The 21,579-nt window shown below is 33.4% G+C and overlaps 1 protein-coding gene across 3 annotated transcripts; it reads right to left on the bottom strand.

The window, feature by feature from the left end:
• Positions 1–472: 472 nt before the first annotated feature.
• On the bottom strand, positions 473–21,513 carry LOC128231006 (transcriptional regulator ATRX homolog). Of its 3 annotated transcripts, none has more exons than XM_052943439.1 (16): positions 21,129–21,513; positions 19,507–20,151; positions 18,629–18,665; positions 17,988–18,057; positions 17,688–17,809; positions 16,146–16,227; positions 14,528–14,639; positions 13,588–13,624; positions 12,946–13,018; positions 12,649–12,767; positions 12,354–12,441; positions 7,621–7,732; positions 6,682–6,718; positions 5,676–5,751; positions 5,368–5,485; positions 473–2,899 (listed from the first exon to the last, which is right to left on the bottom strand). In XM_052943439.1, the coding sequence occupies exons 2-16, from the start codon at positions 19,687–19,689 to the stop codon at positions 2,867–2,869; spliced, it is 1,299 nt and encodes a 432-aa protein (XP_052799399.1). In that variant the 5' UTR covers positions 19,690–20,151; positions 21,129–21,513; the 3' UTR covers positions 473–2,866. The 3 variants fall into 3 exon arrangements, with proteins under 3 accessions (XP_052799399.1, XP_052799393.1, XP_052799406.1); XM_052943433.1 differs by having other exon boundaries at positions 19,507–19,618; XM_052943446.1 differs by lacking the exons at positions 473–2,899; positions 5,368–5,485; positions 5,676–5,751; positions 6,682–6,718 and adding an exon at positions 6,738–6,851 and having other exon boundaries at positions 19,507–19,618.
• Between the last annotated feature and the right edge of the window lie 66 nt (positions 21,514–21,579).

Raw genomic sequence — 21,579 nt, 5'->3', positions numbered from 1 at the left:
CACCCTTTACTCGGGATTTATGGCCTTGAAAATAGAGAGCTTGAGAAACATTACATATACGCGTGCGTGTACGTTGTTGACCATTACGCCATCAAAGTATGTGTACATTGTACAAGTTTAGTACGACATGTACACTAGCATGATACAATGTATCAATGCCACTTACAACGTGCATACAAGTATACGACTTTAATTTAAATTGATATTTAGCAAACAACTTTTAACACATACAAGTACACGTACAAGTTCACATACAAGTACACGTAAAAGTACACAAACAAGTACACGTAAAAGTACACATACAGGTTTACGTAAAAGTACAAGTATGCGACTTTAATTTAAAGTGATATTAAGCAAACAACTTTTAACACATACAAGTACACGTACAAGTTCACATACACGTTCACCTAAAAGTACACATATAAATACACGTAAAAGTACAAATACAAATACACACACAAGTACGCGTCCACATAGTGTTTCACAATCTCTTTATTCATTATTAATTCATTCCTTAATTATATGACATTCAAAAGCATGTACAGTAGAATAACATTTGGTTACAAACTGCATACTAAATCAAAGCACCAAAGGTGATTCAATGAAACAAAGTAAACAAGCCAATTAGTCAAAACATTATGTATAACCCCTGTTTAGAACAGAACAGAAACAGAACAGAAAGATGATTTATCTATATTTAAACATATTGTTTCTCATCCATACAATTTTTTGTAGCACAAAGGGTTGGTGTAAGAATACAAATAATACAGAAACAAAACACATTAAGACAAACAATTGAAATTAAAGGATAGTATTTGTAAGTAAATTTCTTATTTCATTAGCTTTGCTTATAAAAGTACACAAACGATTGAACACCGATCTTTTATTTGATAATGCAAACTCGCGTTTCTAGTGTAACACTTGCTTATATAACGTTTCCTAATGTCTTTGTTATAATCACATCTATCTTCTCACGTTGCGGTCCATATCGTCCGGGCTCCATGCGTAATTTGTGACCAGATAAACACATCCTCGTTAAACAGCTATGCAATGATTTGTTTGTAGCAATGTCCAGATATTGTTCATATTCAAGGTGTTTTAAATGTTTATACAATGTCAACACACACTTGTTTTGTAGACTCTCTCGCCATTCTTCCATGAAATTGTCTATAACGGTCTGCTTAAACATAGGTATGAACTGCTTAATAGTAACACTGTCTGGATTATTCCATACAAAAGTAAATCAAAATTTGTCGATAATATTCTTAATATTGCTACACCAATTATGTTTTCATGTACAAAGTCGATATATGATAGATTGTTTAAAAAAATAATAATACAATTATCTGTATTGACGACCTAAAGTTAGTATTTAATTAGCCGGACATTTCGATTTATATGCAATGGATATTGGCCGTAAACGCTACAGTTACTTGTGGAAAGTTTAAATGCAGCCTTTTAGTTCTTGAGACTTCAAATAACCCCACTCATATAATTCAATATTGAGCTAACAGATCCATCAAAAGGTTGACAACGTGTTTTGGGTGTAATTTTAAATTTGACATAAGCGCGTTCATAGCCTTAAGGCGGAAATTGTAGAAAAATATTATTATAATACCTAGATTATGGCACACTATTTAAGATAAATATTTACACGCAACCTTTACAAAAATGTCTGCATTAAAACCTCGTTACAAAAAATAGAATGGATATAACCTAAACACGACATCCCTTTCAAAGCAAATATTCTTAAGTAAGCACGATTCTCCAGAACCGAAAAGAGTCGAAAAGCAATATCAATGTTTATCCTGTTACTTTGTTTTATTTATTAATTAAGTATCTTTAAAAATAAGAAGGGCAACTGTTTTTCCCTGTTGATCAACCGTCATCACACTCGGTATCCATGTTTAAATCGCTCCCAAAATAGTTCTCAAAACTGTTCAACTTTTTCAAAACGTTTATATTTAAAGTCATTGCATTTTAATACGTCAATATCAATTCAAAACATAAAAATACTTTTAAACGTGCATAAGCATGGATCAGTCTCCTAACATTATCAGATAATGTAACAATTATTCCTCAAGTCACAGAGTACAGTACACAGGTCAAGATTCAAGATCAAGAGTGTTTACAAACAATCGCCACATATCAAATGGATTTAATTGATGTTGATAGTGTTGGATGTTCAGAACTGCACCGGCAAAGAGATCATTCATTTCTGTTGGAAGTGAGAGTTTTTCATACACCACAGAAATGGAATAAACTATCGACGAGTATCGTTGAATGTTGTTTTACAGTTTCCAGCATTTGCGGGCGGGATAAGATTTTCATATCACTTGTAGATTTCAGGTCGATTGTTTTGCCAGTGTCATTATTTTAATGATGGGACTTTATGGGCGAATGATTGTTGAGGTCGGCTGTAAGTGGTCCATTGATAAGATACTGAAACAGCATTTGTGCTGTTCCTCTGAAATTGCAGAATATATAAAAGGAGTTCGTTTTCGTGGTCACATGACCACCTGACTGTAGATAAACATCACGTGGTCTACTATCCTAATAAACTAAAGTTCACACAGCACCTTGTTATTGGACCTTATTGGACCTTGTTATTTGTATGCAAGTGACAGGATAAAATCATCACGTGGTCTACTATCCTAAATTATAATACGTGCGTAAAGTTGTATCTACAAAACAATGATATTTGCAGGCACCGTGTACAAACGAATTATGCACACACCATTTCACAACTTCTTTAGTTTGCTTTTAGTAGACCTTATGCTTGTGTGTATGCCTTTCAAGCATTCTACAATTTCTCCAAGTTTCCGTAGTTTGGCTTTCTCAATCCGAAGTTTCCTTTGTTTTATCTCTAGAATCCTCTGCTGGTATGATTTGTCACTGCCTGAAAGCCATATTTTTGTGTTATTAGTTTGACATTAAATATATGTTGCCTGTAAACCTTGCTGTGTGTCGGCTGTAAAATGTCACCCTAAATCATCGAATGTTTACTATTGATTTTCTTTTTATGAAGGTTTATTTCATATCTCATTAGCCATACGGCGCATGAGGACAAACACAATATTTACAATGGTACATATACATGTATGACTAGGAGAAGGCACACAATAGTTGTTTTAACAAATCAATGCTCTAAAAATAGTATACATTTTTAAAAGAAACTTGTATAACATTGCAAATACCGTACGGCATATATTATAACTTTATTATTATATTATAGATCTACGTCAGACTTGAATTTAAAATAAACCATTTAAAAGCAAATTTCATTATGTAATATATTTATAAAGAAATCTAATAATGATTGGATGACTAGAATTGGAATAGTTAAATGATTTATAAATAAATATCGTTTGCATCAGTTTATAGATTATATGAGAAAATCGAAATGGCGTATCTTCTAGTCATGACCATATACAAAGTATGCAGTATATGGGTCCAAGCGTTTTTGAGTAATTGAGCAAAGAAACCGCTACATTTTCACTTTATAGTTTATATTGTTTATCACCTAACACTCACCGCGACCTTGCCCTTTGACATATTGCTTTAAAATTCACTAGAAGTCATCTAATTGTCATAACCAGCTCGCGTACCCAGTATTAAGTTCCCAGACCAAACAGATTTTCAATTATTGAGCGTAAACCGTTTTATTTTCACCTAAAGGTCACTGTGACCTTGATCTTAGACCTACTGATTAAAAAATCAAAAAGGGTCATCTAATGGTCATCACCAAGGTGCTCACCAAGTATAAAATCCATTGGTATTAGCATTCTATTGTAACTGAATGGAAACGAAGTGTGACGTACGGACTTACTGACCGATTTACTGACGGAAAGACAATGCAAACACAATATGTGTCCCCAGGAATGGGCGGTCCATACAACTGTCTTCTCTGCTTTATAATTCATCATATACAGTTTAATTTTATCGGTATGGAATATTTTAAAATTCATTAAATACATTCTTTAAATTTCAACTCACACAGAGATGCATATGCAAAATAATTTCATCATGGAATGATACAGCATATTTAACACATATTTGTCTCATTTGGTGTCCTGTTAAATCGAGAAAGTTAAGGATTTCACTATAAGAAATATAATAGCTGCTTCGCTGCATACTTAAATAATATTGATTCCTTTGGCATACCTGGCCATATATATGCTGCTCGTTAACTTTAAAATTTAACACAAATCATTCAATAGTGCCCAACTAAAAGACAATTGAATACAATAATTTTATCAATAAACCAATATATATATGTAGATCACCAAATTGTTTGGTGATTTTATTTCTTATAGTATAAATAAACAAATCTCTTGTCACCTCAAATCATCATAACATATTGGATCCAAGCCAGTTTACCTAGCTGCCTTTACATCTTCTACCCGTTGTCACATATACTCACTGGATCTAAGTGTCTGCCATAGCTAGCCCACACAACCTTACCAGTACTTGCCACTCAATACATCCCTTGGTACTGTAGCTAATGTAGCTAGCTCGTATATGGTCACCATCAACTACCTCTACTGAAGCATAGACGCACAACCTTTGGACGTGTAACATTTCGTTACACTGCCTTCTGTTCTATATCCCTTGAAAAATTCTGGGCTACTGTCGAAGAACTATTTCACCACTTTTTGTTAACAACACCCGCTCCAATCCACGAAGAGCATGGTAAGTAGCTTACATAATAATTGGATGATCATTTTGACTCCAGTGATGTGAACAACTCGCCTTCAAACTTTACAATTCCACCTAATAAATATTCTCCCAATGTAAACGAAGCCTGGCAAAGCATTATCATTTACGCTAGGCTACCTTCTGAAAACCGTAGAAGATGTGAAAACAGGTAGTTTTCACCAAGACCCAAAATCCTTCTCAGCAACGTTCATCTCTACCATTTCAACATCCAATGAGCCAGGCTAGTGGCTAGAGCCAAACTACCGAAATGTTGCATTAACCTTCCTTGACCGACCGGAAAAAGCGAGTCCGATTTAATAATGACCAAGTTATTGTTTATATCAATTTTAAAGGGGTGTTAAACTAGCTTGATATATTAAATGAATTCTTCTTACTTTATACTACGACTAAATGTTGCCATTTTATTATTTCGGATACAGTACTTTTCTAAAGATAATCTCATCGACTTACTTTTTTTATAATTACCGAGATTTTAATCTATTTTACAACGTAACACGTTTCTGGTGTAAACGCGCACCAGAAGGACCTTCAGCAAGAATGTTTAATACCTATTTGTGAATACGTTATACACAAATAACAACATACAATTAATTTAACACACGTTTTGTTTTATATCCTACCATTGTTAAGGAAGTTCAAAAGTCTTACCAGTAGTTCCATCGTTTTCATCACTAGCTTCTTCATCTCCATCACTTTCCTCTTCCTGTTCTTTTCTTCTTTTTTTCTAGAAGTCAAAGGTGTTGTTTTCCTTTTCTGACCTGCTTTCCTATATATGAACAATCAAATGCAACAAGTTAGTTTGCATAAATGATATCTGATTTTGTTTGTGTCACCATGTTCATATTTAATGCATGTAAACATATTATATGCGACTCTTACATAACTACCGAATTACTTCACATTTGTAATGTCAATATTGCAAATACGTCTACATTAAACAACAACTTTTACATTACCTCTGTTCCACAGGTTTTTCGTTTTCGCTTTCCTCCTCCTCCTCTTCTTCTTCTCCATCAGTATCTTTTTTGACAGCTTTAAATTACATTACACACATTTATTGATAAGTTAATAAAGCCAATGCACAAAGACATGCAACAATCATCTCTGTCATACAATTTATCCTAATTATACACATTATTAGTTATAATCCGTGTGAAATATCTTGGGATTCACAAACTACTTTTCTTTATTTTTGAAGTTTACACAGGGATGTATACGCCATCTTATTTGTCTCTTTTAATCCTTTATGTATAATACAATGTATAGACATTTATCTATATTTTGATTCACTGAGAAAAAAGCTATTTATTTGCTTAAAAATTGTTTCCTTAGGCTTACCAGGCCAAAGATTTGCTGTCCACTAATTTTTAAAGCTGCACTCTCACGGAATAACAATTTTTACAACTTTTTTTATTTTTTGTCTGTGAAAGAGCAAATTTTGCGTTAATATCTTCAAACCGATGATATGAGATTGCTGACAAAAAATCAGATCGTAGATATTCATATTTCCGTTCGAAAATCAATGTTTTATCTTTTTTTTGTCAGCAGTCTTATATAACTGGTTTCCATGGATTTTTGCAAAAATTGAATCGTGCCAAGACATAAAATAGAAAAGTTGTCAAAACGGTCAATCTGTGAGAGTGCAGCTTTAAGATAAGAATTCATCAAGTGAGTATGAAATTATCAGAACCAATTTTATTAAAATTACCAATATACCAATAAAGAAAGTCAAATCAACGAATGATTGTTGCTACTATTTCTTACAGACTGAATGAAGAAATCGCGAGTCACGTAATATAATACATCATGCAGTGTCTGACCTAAACTTATTCAGTATCCACCATCACTACAGAACTTGATATATATATATATATATATATATATATATATATATATATATATATATATATATATATATATATATATATATATATATATATATGCAAACATTGGGTTGGTCACCTTTTGTGCTCCGGCCTCCATAAGAAGTCTGTTTTACCTGAAAAATAAATCGTTAATTAGGAACCGAGTGTGTCTGCATTGCAAGAAAGGTTGATCATCCATTAAGAGCTGAGTTTGTCTCAATTGCCGAAACATGTCTGTCGAGAGCCGAGTATGTTTGTCTGCATTTCCTGAAATGTAAATCGTCCATCTAGATCCGAACTTGTCTCCATTACCTGAAACGTAAATCGTATATACAAAGCAGTCTAGACTGTAATTCTAGACGTAATCATAACGTGCGTTCTTTTGTGAAAGGAGAAGAGGTTCTTTGAATTGTGAAAATTGTAATATTTAGTTTTTTTGCAACAACTATTGTACACATGAACACTGCTAGAAAAGACTTTTCAGTTTTCTGTTTCATTCCATTACACGCCAAACATAAATAATTTATTTTTACCTTAAAGATAATAATACATCATGAACACATGTATAGTCGTGCTTCAGACGAGATACTTTAGACGGTCTTGTTATTGACTGCACATATCTATGGCGTATTATAAAAGCCCAATAAGTTGATATTGCATGTAAACAAGTATTACATCAACAAAATATGTAAATAAACATGGTTAATGCAAGATGTCAAATATTTTTCAGACTGTGAATTGTTCTTTTTCTCGAAATGCTGGTGAATCGTCTATTTTCTGAGATGTAAATTGACTTTCTAAAAACAAAACAGATCAAACATCAGCATTTTTTATTCATATTCGGCAGATATATATATGTAGATAACGCAGAATATTAGGTTTAATTAAAAAGCGCACATTAGCAACATAAGTGGGAGACCATCAACGATTGCGCTAGTTAAGTTCATCATGGTTGATCAAATCAGGAGAATGTGACTATATTATCTTCAAATTTGCGATGCGTAAATTCTTATCGCCTAGCTTGAACTGAACTTGCCTTTGTCTTCTCATTATTTTCTCTCGTCTTCTCCGACTTCGATTTGCGTGATCGTTTACTTGTATTACTGCCACGTGAAGGGTCTGCTTCTCGCCCAGCATCATTCGGGCTTCTGCATTCATACAACATTTGGGTTTTAGCCAGGTTTAAAATGGACAGGCTGCTAAGGGTGAAAGGGCACATTTGTTTTCAGAAACAGGGTGCAGCACCCTTCAATAACTCTTAGCTAAACCCTATTACATTGCCCATACAGTAGCCATAATTTTATGTTGGATTGAAGTTCTTACTACATCCTTTTAACTTATGTCTCACAGCTGGTAGATGCACCGTTGCCTCTAGAACAAACATCGCTTACTTGTTTATCCACGAAATTCCTTCTCATTAACAATACAAAATATGATAGACACTTCCTTTAATTTACAAAAAAATCTCTTTGCTTATTTATGTAAAACACACTATACATGATTTTACAAAGGTAAACATAAATGGTTGTTCATACTAAAGGTAGTGGGGTACGTTGCTCAACCAATTTTCGACGTTAAAAATAAATATTTCTTAATGTACTTAAAATTGGTCAGCATAAAGTGCTAAGCTTCCTTTAACCATTTATGCGAAAAAAATACCTTTCCGATGAAGGTTAGTGCAAACACCGGCTATCTTATATGGCACAGTACTTTCTTTAATTTCATGATAAATTGCGTCATCAAATATTTAAATATCATCGAAAAAACATGTAAATTGCTATAAATATACAATGAAACAAGCATAATACGTTTTCATTTTCATATTTTCACACACAAGAAAGATAAATTAGAAATATCAGAAAAACTCGCATTTTTAATATTCATTTTCTTCATTTTTTAACGTACCCTTGCTGTCTTCAACGTCAAAATAAGTGTTTAAGATGACGGCGGTCTCCTTGGCTATTTTTTGATATGTTATAGCCAAATGTTCAAACTTTCAAAATGTAAAATAAAAAATGTAGATTTTCGGGCTAATTTTTGCAATATTAACCGTCACAGTATAAACAACACGTAATTTCAAAGTAAACGACTTTATGTTCCGTTGAACGTCGACGTCATTGGTTATAATGAACTAACTAGCATATTTAATCACGTTAAACGTCTATATACTGACTACTACTACTACTAATAATAATAATGATAATAATTATAATGATAATAATAATAATGCTAATAATAATGCTAATAATAATAATAATGCTAATTATACTGCTACTACTACTACTACTACTACTACTACTACTACTACTAATAATAATAATAATAATGATAATAATAATAAAAATAGAAATAATATTTATAATAATGCTTATAATAATGCTAAAAAAAAATGCTAATAATAATGCTTATAATAATATTATTAATAATAATAATAATAATAATATTAATAATAATAATAATAATAATAATAATAATAATTGTTAAGAAAATATTTATGTATCACAGTTGTTTAGTTTTTTAACAAAATTTCACATCTATAACTCTGAAAAATAAGATGATAAAGCAGCGATTGGTTTTGCCAATTTAACTAATCTGTTTTTTAACACTACAGATAGTCCATCGCTGATTGGAGTAATTTCCGGTGCAGTCCAGTACCGGCCAATACTTTTGCTGCGGTTTTTGTTAATGCCTTTGCAATGAAATAAATATCATATGTCCGCAGGTAGTTCTTTTCATTTTTAAGCCTGCTAAGGTTAAAATGAGCATCTTGTAATGGCGTTATCTGCAGCTTCTGTGGTAAGGCATCAACTGTTTGACGCCGGGCTCCGAGGGCGGCAACATCAGCTTCCGCGTTGTGAGCATTGAAGTCAATTTTCAATACGTTTTGCACGACAGCAGATAATTTGTAACATTATTATCCTGGAAAGATTGCTTTGCACAGCTTTAAAATATCCGCAAAACCATGAATATGCGAATGGCTTACACTACAACGCAGGAAGCTATTTATTAATACTCTAGTGTTAAAACCTGCAGTGTTGGCTATCAGGATGGGGTTTTTAAATTTCTTCAACCACTCAGAAAACGTAGACAGGCCAGTAAACACGTCCGTAGACCCAACCGGTGTCATGTTATCAAAAATTTCCTCTTTATGTATCGCGATTCCCATAAGCGATGTGATGGTGTTTGGAATACGGCCACCGGCGGGTCTCATGTATGCCGAAAACGAGTCGCCGGTATCCAAATGCATAGCCGACAGCTGAATAATGTCACTGTCCTGTGCTGGAATTACACAAAGAATTATTAAACGGATATAAAATAATACCTAGTTATAAGGACAATATATCTGTACAACGCTGACTGAAGAACACTTTAATGTTATTTTTTCTGGAAAATTGTACGAAATGCTGAACATTTTGATACCTAATCCCGTGGTCTCAATGTCGAAAACTATGAGTTTATCCGGTTGCGGGGCAGACACAGACGGCCTTATACTTGGGGGAAGAAGTGGCGGTGGGATTTCAACTATGTCGTCCGGTGTGATGTCGTCTGTTGAATCGATTGCGGTTTCATATGTTTTCCCCTCGTGTACTTCAGCAGACGTGTCATTGCGAATCCGCTGTTCCTGTAAACAAAGCAAAAAATAAAACCACACATTTTCTAATGGTTTACCCTTGAGGCATCCCGATAGGGCGCGTGGCGCACGTACGTTTGTCAATCCAACGCTCGTCTACTTTTACCATATGTGAAAGGGCGAAATTGTTAAGAGATCCATTCGCTAGATTTATAAATGTATAATTATACACTAATTAATATCGATGGGTTACACATGTGAATATCACGGGATTTAAAATACAATAGGGAATATCCTTATTTGTAAGGGACGTATATTTACCATGTGTATGTGATGATTGAACTTTATAAACGTATCTACCTTTAGCTCGATACGACGCCTTTTCTGTTTTACAGTCCTGTGTTGTGTGGCGTTAAACTGGCGTTTCTTATCTAACTCCTGGCAACGTTTGTATTTACATCAAAGCATCGAGTTCCGGTTTTGTGATCACAAGCCTTGTATCGTTTTCCAGTCGGCACTGTGTTGTCAGCCAGACATGGCATGCATTTTATATGAAGAATACTCCCAAGACCGTATTTAGTTTCTGATATTATGTTCGTAAGCGACAACTGTCCCGCGCACTTGCAGCATTTTTTCAAGCCGTCTTTTAAAATCTTTATCTCAAAAACTCGTCTTCCTTCCAAGTTACACTCGCCTATCTTACGAATCTGTACAAGGTACTGCATCCATTTCTTGATGTTTTCTTTAGTAGACTTTCCATTTTTCTTGCGAATAATCATGTCTTCTGCTTAGTTGCATCGATCTTCTGCATTTGTATTTTATATGACGTTGTTTCCGATTTTATTGAGCACGTGCACGGTTTCGACAAAAACGCACACTTGCTAACACAGATTGCACGTATCGGACTTTAGATCAGAAGGTCCCGGGTTTAATCCCCATTCGGAGCATCATTTGATGAGAGTACTGGTTATCATCCAGGAATGTTAAATTGTTATGATTTCATGTATATGATATATATCTTAAAAAAGTTATGTAACATTTTTATGTATGAGTAATGATCGCAAATTATAATAAATCTTACCATTACCAAAACGCATGCACGTGAATGTGCATAATCGCAATCATTCATGCAACATATAAAATTAATCAATCATTAATGCAAATCCATAAAAACACTATTTGTTTTAGAAAATCATATTTCCGTTGCATTTGCTAAAAGCTATTTTAACATTTCTTTCTTGGTTATTGGACAACATACCGCCCTTTTTGCATTCAATTTTCAAAATATCAAAATTTAACGCCAGCATTACAACAACGTACATCAAAACAACGTTGACGTCAGCAACGTTAAAGCAAACGTTTCTGAACGCATTATTTTAAATTGGTTGATTAATTAGCCCGAAAACACATATATTTTATTACATAACACGAAAGGCAGAATATCAGGCTATATAATGATAGAAAAACATATAGGAAGTGCCGTGCATTTAAGGAAGTTATTTTCACTTCAAGGCCAGTCGTTGAACGTAAATATACGTCCACAATTATCTAATGACACTTAGCTTATCTTCTGCACATTCAATAATTTGCACATTTGTTGAAAATGCATATTGTATTAGTTATATAACTGTATTAAGGCATCATTACAGCAATTTCCATAAATTTATAAACACAAACGGCTGATCAGTAACGCAAAACGTATCAAAAACGTAAAAAAGGGGTATCGTGTTAGATAGCTTCTTTTTGCACTAACCGACAACGACAACATAAGTCATTTTGGCAAAAATGAGGAAAACATGCCTGACACATCACTCTGGCCAAATTTCAAAGAATTTGAAAGATATTTTATTTTAAACGTCACTTTTGACGGAGCAACGTACCCCACCACCTTAAAACATATCCTATACGGTTTCTTAAACTGTAGTGTAGGTACTCGATTCAGTAAATTGAAAATGAACATTCTGCACCATAGCGGATAAAATAACGTTATGTTTAACGGATACATTCCTTAAGAGAACTAAAACGTTCATTTTCATCATAGGATATAAAAATGCCGATGTGTAATAACATATTTGAAAGAGGGAGGAATTGTAGGCATGTTAAATGTGAGGTGTGGTGGGATAATCTATAACAGGACTACACATTTCTAACAGCCTGATCGCAAATATGACTTAATTAAGCAACGCTTCATAATTTACCTCTGTGTCACCTTTTTCGTTTGAATTTTCTCTTTATGTATTTCCTTTTCGCTCTCCTCCTCTTCTTCTTCATCATCATCATCAGTATCTTGTTCATCAAATTTAAAGTACATAACAAATACATTCAATGATAAGTGAATAAAACCCAATGCACAAAGACATATAACAATATTCTCTGTCATATAACTTGTCCTAATTATACATTTTAATTGTAATCGGTATAAAATATCATTTAACACACGTTTTGGTATTTGGTTCATATCCTACCATTATTAAGGAAGTTCACAAGTCTTACCAGTAGTTACATCGCTTTCATCACTAGCTTCTTTATCTCCATCACTTTCCTCTTCCTGTTCTTTTTTTATTTTTCTAGAAGGCATAGGTGCTGTTATTTTCCTTTTATGATCTGCTTTCCTATATATGACGAATCAAATGCAATACGTTACTTTGCACGAATGATATCTGATTTTGTTTGTGTCATCATGTTCATATTTAGTACATATAAACATATAATATGCGACTCAGAATTACTTCACATTTATAATGTCAATATTGCAAATACTACTACATTAAACGACAACTCTTACATTACCTTTGTTCCACATGTTTTTCGTTTTCGCTTTCCTCCTCCTCTTCTTCTTCCCCATCAGTAGTTTTTTTGTTAGCTTTTAATTATATTACACACACATTTAATGATAACTTAATTAAACCAATACACAAGAACATGCAACAGTCATCTCTGTCATATAATTTATCCTAATTATACACATTATTAGTAATTATGCGTATGAAATATCTTGCGATTCACAACCTACTTTTATTTTTGATTTAAATTTACACAGGGATGCATACGCCAAATCATCTTGTTTATCCTTCATTTACAATACAATGTAAAACATTTTTCTATATTTTGGTTAACTGAGAAAAAGCCATTGTCTTGTTTAAAAAACTGTTTCCTTAGGTATACCAGGCATAGATTCGCTGTTCGCTAAATTTTAAGATAAGCTTTCAATAAGTGAGTATAAAATTATAAGAAAACACTTTTATTAAAATTACCAATACACCAATAAAGAAAGTCATTTCAACGAATGAATGATGTTACAATAACTTACAGAATGAATAAACAAATCGCGAGTTACGTAAAGTAATACATCATACAGTGCCTGTCCTAAATTTATTCAGTATGCAATATCACTACAGAAATTGATATATATGCAAACATTGGGTTTGTCACCTTTTGTGCTCCGGCCTCCATTTGCAGTCTGTTTTGCCTGAAAAATAAATCGTCAATTAAGAACCGAGTGCATTTACATTGCCAGGAAAGTATATCATGCATTAAGAGTTTGTTTCAATGAATGTCTATCGAGAGCCGAGTTTGCTGCATTTCCTGAAATATAAATCGTCCATCTAGATCCGAATTTGTCTGCATTACCAGAAACGTAAATCGTATACAAAGAGCAGCCTAGACTGTAATCATAACGTGCGTTCTTTTGTGAATGGGTTAGAGGTTGTTTGAATTGTAAAAAAATGTATTATTTATTTTTTCTGCAATAAATATTGAACACATGAACACTGCTAGAAAAGATGATTAAGTTTTCTGTTTCATTCCATTACACGCCAAACATAAATAATTTATTTCCTACTTTAAAGATAATAATCCACAATGAACACATGTGTAGTTGTGCAACAGACGGGATACTTTAGTTGGGCTTGTTATTGACTGAACATATCTATTGCATATTATGAAAGCCCAATAAGTTGATATTGCATGTAAACAATTATTACATTAACAAAAGTTGTAAATAAACACGGTTATTGGAAGATGTCAAATATTTTCCTGACAGTGAATTGTTTAATGGTTAAAAAAGTGAATAAGTTTTTTTTTCGAAATGTTGGTGAATCGTCAATTTCCTGAAATGTAAATTGTCCTTTTAAAACCAAAAAGATCAAACATCAGAATTTAAATTTTGTATTCGAGGAGATATATATGTGTAGATAATGCAGCATATTAGGTTTATTTATAATAATAGCGCACATTAGCAACATAAGTGGGAGACCATCAACGATTGCGCTAGTAAAGTTCACCATGGTTGATCAAATCAGGAGAATGTGACTATATAATCTTCAAATTTGCGATGCGTAGATTCTTATTGCCTAGCTTGAACTGAACTTGCCTTTGTCTTCTCATTCGTTTCTCTCATCTGCTCCAACTTCGAATTGCGTGATCGTTTACTTGTATTACTGCCCCTTGCAGTGTTTGCTTCTCGGCCAGCAACAATCGGGCTTCTGCATTCATACAACATTTGGGTTTTAGCCAGGTTTAAAATGGACAGGCTGCTAAGGGTGAAAGGGCACATTTGTTTTCAGAAACAGGGTGCAGCACCCTTCAATAACTCTTAGCTAAACCCTATTACATCCATTGAAAATAATTTATGACCATGTCCATACAGTAGCCATAATACTATGTTGGATTGAAGTTCTTACTATATCCTTTTAACTTATGTCTCACAGCTGCTAGATGCACCGTGGCCTCGAGAACAAACATCGCTTACTTATTTATCCACGAAATTCCTTCTCATTATCAATACAAAATATGATAGACACTTCCTTTAATTTACAAAAAAACCTCTTTCCTTATTTATGTAAAACACACTATACATGATTTTACAAAGTTAAACATTGATGGTTGTTCATACTTAGAACATACCTTATACGGTTTCTTAAACTGTAGTGTAGGTAACCGATTCAGTAAATTGAAAATGAACATCCTGCATCATAGCGGATCAAATAACGGTATGTTTAACGGAATAAATCCCTTAAGAAAACTAAAACGATGATTTTCATCCTAGAATATGTAGCACCCTGACTATTAAACTGCGTCTTATACACTAAGCCGTTCTATCGTATAGTTACAAAGTCAAAACAACCACGTCCGATGATACAAGTTTTATTGTTACAAATTATCAATTTATTTCTTAGTTCCAATTAATGAGTTCTATTAAACAAGAGCAAAGTTGACTCTCAGATCTTAACCAGGTATATTCAGAATCCTAACCAGAAGAGGACTACTCAAGAACTCTAAAACCTATCCCTTAAGCTCTGGATAAGTGTTCTTATATTTCGCAATTGACCCAAATTGCAGTTGACCATTCAGAAGTGTTTCCTAATTTTCCTTAATAGTTTAATGATATCAGGAGATACATTTGACCTCACGTGACCATACTCAAAGTATCTTACTGGCTATCGCAACAAAAAGGAGCTTGTCAATCAATATGTCTAGTGACGTCAAAATGGACTAGACCAATCCCCTTTGATAGGATTTTAGTCAACAAGGTAATTAAGCTCATCTCTGGACGGTAATTAAATTAGCCATTAGCGGTTGACCTTGGCCGTTGCTGATAGATCTTCGACGGCACCAAATAATATATGAGTTTATCAGAAAGCAGATCATTTGATAATTATTATTCAAGCCTTAGGGTCGTTATTAACATATGATAAAGAGATAAACCTTTCCATCTATTCATAGGATACCTAATTGACACCTTGCGGTAACGGTAATGAAGCTCAATGAAAATAACGCTATGGCATTTTGACCACTTAGTAGCTAAAGAAACGAGTAATGACCATAGCAGATTGGCGAGGGTCATTGTTTTACAAATATAAAATGCCAATGAGGGAGGAATTGTAGGCATGTTGAATGTGAAGTGGGTGGATAATCTATAACAGGACTACACATTTCTAATAGCATGATTGCAAAAAAATGTCTTAATTAAACAACGATTCTTAATTTACCTCTGTGTCAACTTTTTCGTTTTCGTTTTCTCTTTATGTATTTCCTTTTCGCTCTCCGCCATGTCTTCTTCATCATCAGTATCTTTTTCATCAAATTTAAAGTGCATAACAAACACATACAATGATAAGTGAATAAAACCAAATACACAAGACATACAACAGTCTTTCCCGTCATATAACCTATCCTAATTAAACATTTTAATTGTAATGGAAAAAATATATCATTGAATTAATAAAAGGTACTTTTCTTCTCATTTAGCCTCGCACATAGATGCATACGACAAATCATCTCTCCATCATTTCTTTTCATCATTTATTGATAATACAATCTAAAGGCATTTTCTCTCTTTTAGTTTACTGAGAAATCGAGAGGTCCAAGGCTTTTAAATTAAGTTGTATACTAGCTGCTTTCCTGTCTACTTGTTTAAAAATAATGATTCTTTTAGCATACCTGACCATATAATTGTTGTTCGTAAACGTTAACAATACCATTCAATAAAGTGGTGCCCAAATATCAGACAATAGATTAAAAAAATCATCAATAAACCAATTAATATGTAAAATCACCAAATTGATTGTTGTTTCTATTTCCTGTAGTATAAATAAAAAATCTCGGTTCACCTCGAATCATCACAACAAAATAGATCCAAGCCAACTCACCTAGCTGCTTCTACAAAGTCTACCCGCTGTCACATATACTCCACATATATCCACTACCTCTACTGAAGCATAGACGCACAACCTTTGGACGTGTAACATTTCGTTACGCTGTCTTATGTTCTATATCCCTTGAAACATTCTGGGCTACAGTCGAAGAACTATTTCACCACTTTTTGTCAACAACACCCGCTCCAATCCACGAAGAGCATAGTAAGTAGCTTACATAATTATTGACTGATCCTTTTGACTCCAGTGATGTGAATAACTCGCCTTCAGACTTTACAATTCCACCTAATAAATATTCTCCCAATGTAAACGATGCCTGGCAAAGCATTATCATTTACGCTAGGCTACCTTCTGATAACCGTAGAAGATGTGAAAACCGGTATTTTTCACCAAGACCCAAAATACTTCTCAGCAACGTTCATCTCTACCATTTCAACATCCAGGCTAGTGGCTTGAGCCAAACTACCGAAATGTTGCATTAATCTACCTTGACCGACCGGAAAAAACGAGTCCGATTTGATAATAACCAAGTTATTGTTTATATCTATTTTAAAGGGGTGTTAAATTAGCTTGATATATTAAATACATTCTACTTTATTTATACTACGACTAAATTTTGCCATTTTATTATTTTGGATATAGTTCTTTTCTTAAGATAACCTCATCGACATACATTTTATAATAACTGAGTTTTTAATCTATTTTACAACCTAACACGTTTCTGGTGTAAACGCGCACCAGAAGGACCTTCATCAAGAATGTTTAATACCTATTTGTAAATACGTTATACAAAAATAACAACATGCAATTAATTTAACACACGTTTTGGTATCTGGTTCATATCCTACCATTATTAAGGAAGTTCACAAGTCTTACCAGTAGTTCCATCGCTTTCATCACTAGTTTCTTCATCTACATCCCTTTCCTCTTCCTGTTCTTTTCTTCTTCTTTTTCTACAAGGCATAGGTGCTGTTATTTTCCTTTTCGGATCTGCTTTCCTATATATAACGAATCAAATGCAATAAGTTAGTTTGCACGAATGATATTTGATTTTGTTTGTGTCATAATGTTTATATTTAGTACATGTAAACATATAATATGCGACTCAGAATTACTTCACATTTATAATGTCAATATTGCAAATACGACTACATTAAACGAGAACTCTTACATTACCTTTGTTCCACATGTTTTTCGTTTTCGCTTTCCTCCTCCTCTTCTTCTCCATCTGTAGCTTTTTTGTTAGCTTTTAATTATATTACACACACATTTAATGATAACTTAATAAAACCAATACACAAGGACATGCAACAGTCATCTCTGTCATATAATTTATCCTAATAATACACATTATTAGTAATTATGCGTATGAAATATCTTGCGATTCACAACCTACTTTTATTTTTGATTTAAATTTACACAGGGATGCAAACGCCAAATCATCTTGTTTATCCTTCATTTATAATACAATAAATAAACATTTTTCTATATTTTGGTTAACTGAGAAAAAGCCATTTTCTTGCTTAAAAAACTGTTTCCTAAGGTATACCAGGCCATAGATTCGCTGTTCGCTAAATTTTAAGATAAGCTTTCAATAAGTGAGTATAAAATTATAAGAAAACACTTTTATTAAAATTACCAATACACCAATAAAGAAAGTCAATTCAACGAATGAATGATGTTAAAATTTCTTACAGACTGAATAAACAAATCGCGAGTTACGTAAAATAATACATCATACAGTGCCTGTCCTAAATTTATTCAGTATGCAATATCACTACAAAAAATGATATATATGCAAACATTGGGTTTGTTACCTTTTGTGCTCCGGCCTCCATTAGCAGTCTGTTTTGCCTGAAAAATATATCGTTAATTAGGAACCGAGTGCATCTACATTGCCAGGAAAGTATATCATGCATTAAGAGTTTGTTTCAATGAATGTCTATCGAGAGCCGAGTTTGCCTGCATTTCCTGAAATATAAATCGTCCATCTAGATCCGAATTTGTCTGCATTACAAGAAACGTAAATCGTATATAAAGAGCAGCCTAGACTGTAATCATAACGTGCGTTCTTTTGTGAATGGGTTAGAGGTTGTTTGAATTGTAAAAAGATGTATTATTTATTTTTTCTGCAATAAATATTGAACACATGAAAACTGCTAGAAAAGATGTTAAAGTTCTCTGTTTCATTCCATTACACGCCAAACATAAATAATTTGGGATACTTTAGTCGGGCTTGTTATTGACTGCACATATCTATTGCATATAATAAAAGCCCAATAAGTTGATATTGCATGTAAACGATTATTACATTAACAAAAGTTGTAAATATACACGGTTATTGGAAGATGTCAAATATTTTCCTGACAGTGAATTGTTTAATGGTTAAAAAAATGAATAAGTTTTTTTTCGAAATGTTGGTGAATCGTCAATTTCCTGAAATGTAAATTGTCCTTCTAAAACCAAAAAGATCAAACATCAGAATTTAAATTTCGTATTCGAGGAGATATATATGTGTAGATAATGCAGCATATTAGGTTTATTTATAATGATAGCACACATTAGCAACATAGGTGGGAGACCACGATTGCGCTAGTAAAGTTCATCATGGTTGATCAAATCAGGAGAATGTGACTATATTATCTTCAAATTTGCGATGCGTAGATTCTTATTGCCTAGCTTGAACTGAACTTGCCTTTGTCTTCTCATTCGTTTTTCTCATCTGCTCCAACTTCGAATTGCTGGATCGTTTACTTGTATTACTGCCCTTTGTACTGTTTGCTTCTCGGCCAGCAACATTCGGGCTTCTGCATTCATACAACATTTGGGTTTTAACCAGGTTTAAAATGGACAGGCTGCTAAGGGTGAAAGGGCACATTTGTTTTCAGAAACAGGGTGCAGCACCCTTCAATAACTCTTAGCTAAACCCTATTACATCCATCGAAAATAATTTATGACCATGTCCATACAGTAGCCATAATACTATGTTGGATTGAAGTTCTTACTATATCCTTTTAACTTATGTCTCACAGCTGCTAGATGCACCGTGGCCTCGAGAACAAACATCGCTTACTTATTTATCCACGAAATTCCTTCTCATTATCAAAACAAAATATGATAGACACTTCCTTTAATTTACAAAAAAACCTCTTTCCTTATTTATGTAAAACACACTATACATGATTTTACAAAGGTAAACATGGATTGTTGTTCATACTTAGAACATACCTTATACGGTTTCTTAAACTGTAGTGCAGGTACTCGATTCAATTCATAAATTGAAAATGAATATTCTGCATCATAGCGGATCAAATAACGGTATGTTTAACGGAATAAATCCCTGAAGAAAAATAAAACGATCGCGTTCATCCTACAATATGTACCACCCTGACTATTAAACTGCATCTAATACACTAAGCCGTTCTATCGTATAGTTACAAAGTCAAAACAACCACGTCCGATGATACAAGTTTTATTGTTATAAATTATCAATTTATTTCTAAGTTCCAATTAATATGTTCTATTAAATAAGAGCAAAGTTGACTCTCAGATCTTAACCAGGTATATTCAGAATCCTAACCAGAAGCGGATATCTCAAGAACTCTAAAACCTATCACTTAAGCTCTGGCTAAGTGTTTTTATATTTCGCAATTGACCCAAATTGCAGTTGACCATTCAGAAGTGTTTCCTAATTTTCCTTAATAGTTTAATGATATCAGGTGATACATTTGACCTCACGTGACCATACTCAAAGTATCTTACTGGCTATCGCAACAAAAAGGAGCTTGTCAATCAATATGTCTAGTGACGTCAAAATGGACTAGATCAAACCCCTTTGATAGGATTTTAGTAAACAAGGTAATTAAGCTCATCTCTGGACGGTAATTAAATTAGCCATTAGCGGTTGACCTTGGCCGTTGCTGATAGATCTTCGACGGCACCAAATAATATATGAGTTTATCAGAAAGCAGATCATTTGATAATTATTATTCAAGCCTTAGGGTCGTTATTAACATATGATAAAGAGATAAACCTTTCCATCTATTCATAGGATACCTAATTGACACCTTGCGGTAACGGTAATGAAGCTCAATGAAAATAACGCTATGGCATTGTGACCACTTAGTAGCTAAAGAAACGAGTAATGACCATAGCAGATTGGCGAGGGTCATTGTTTTACAAATATAAAATGCCAATGAGGGAGGAATTGTAGGCATGTTGAATGTGAAGTGGGTGGATAATCTATAACAGGACTACACATTTCTAATAGCATGATTGCAAAAATATGTCTTAATTAAACAACGATTCTTAATTTACCTCTGTGTCAACTTTTTCGTTTTCGTTTTCTCTTTATGTATTTCCTTTTCGCTCTCCACCACGTCTTCTTCATCATCAGTATCGTTTTCATCAAATTCAAAGTACATAACAAACACATACAATGATAAGTGAATAAAACCAAATACACAAGACATACAACAGTCTTTCCCGTCATATAACTTATCCTAATTAAACATTTTATTGTAATCGGAAAAAAATATCATTGAATTAATAAAAGGTACATGTCTTCTCATTTAACCTCGCACATAGATGCATACGACAAATCATCTCTCCATCATTTCTTTTCATCATTTATTGATAATACAATCTAAAGGCATTTTCTCTCTTTTAGATTACTGAGAAATCGAGAGGTCCAAGGCTTTTTAAATTAAGTTATATACTAGCTGCTTTTCTGTCTACTTGTTTAATAATTATGATTCTTTTAGCATAC

This window comes from Mya arenaria, chromosome 1, assembly GCF_026914265.1.
Source record: "Mya arenaria isolate MELC-2E11 chromosome 1, ASM2691426v1".
In the NCBI taxonomy this organism is placed as follows: Eukaryota; Metazoa; Mollusca; class Bivalvia; order Myida; family Myidae; genus Mya; species Mya arenaria.
The sequence above is the reverse complement of the archived record's forward strand: the minus strand, read 5'-3'. Positions and strand labels throughout refer to the sequence as shown.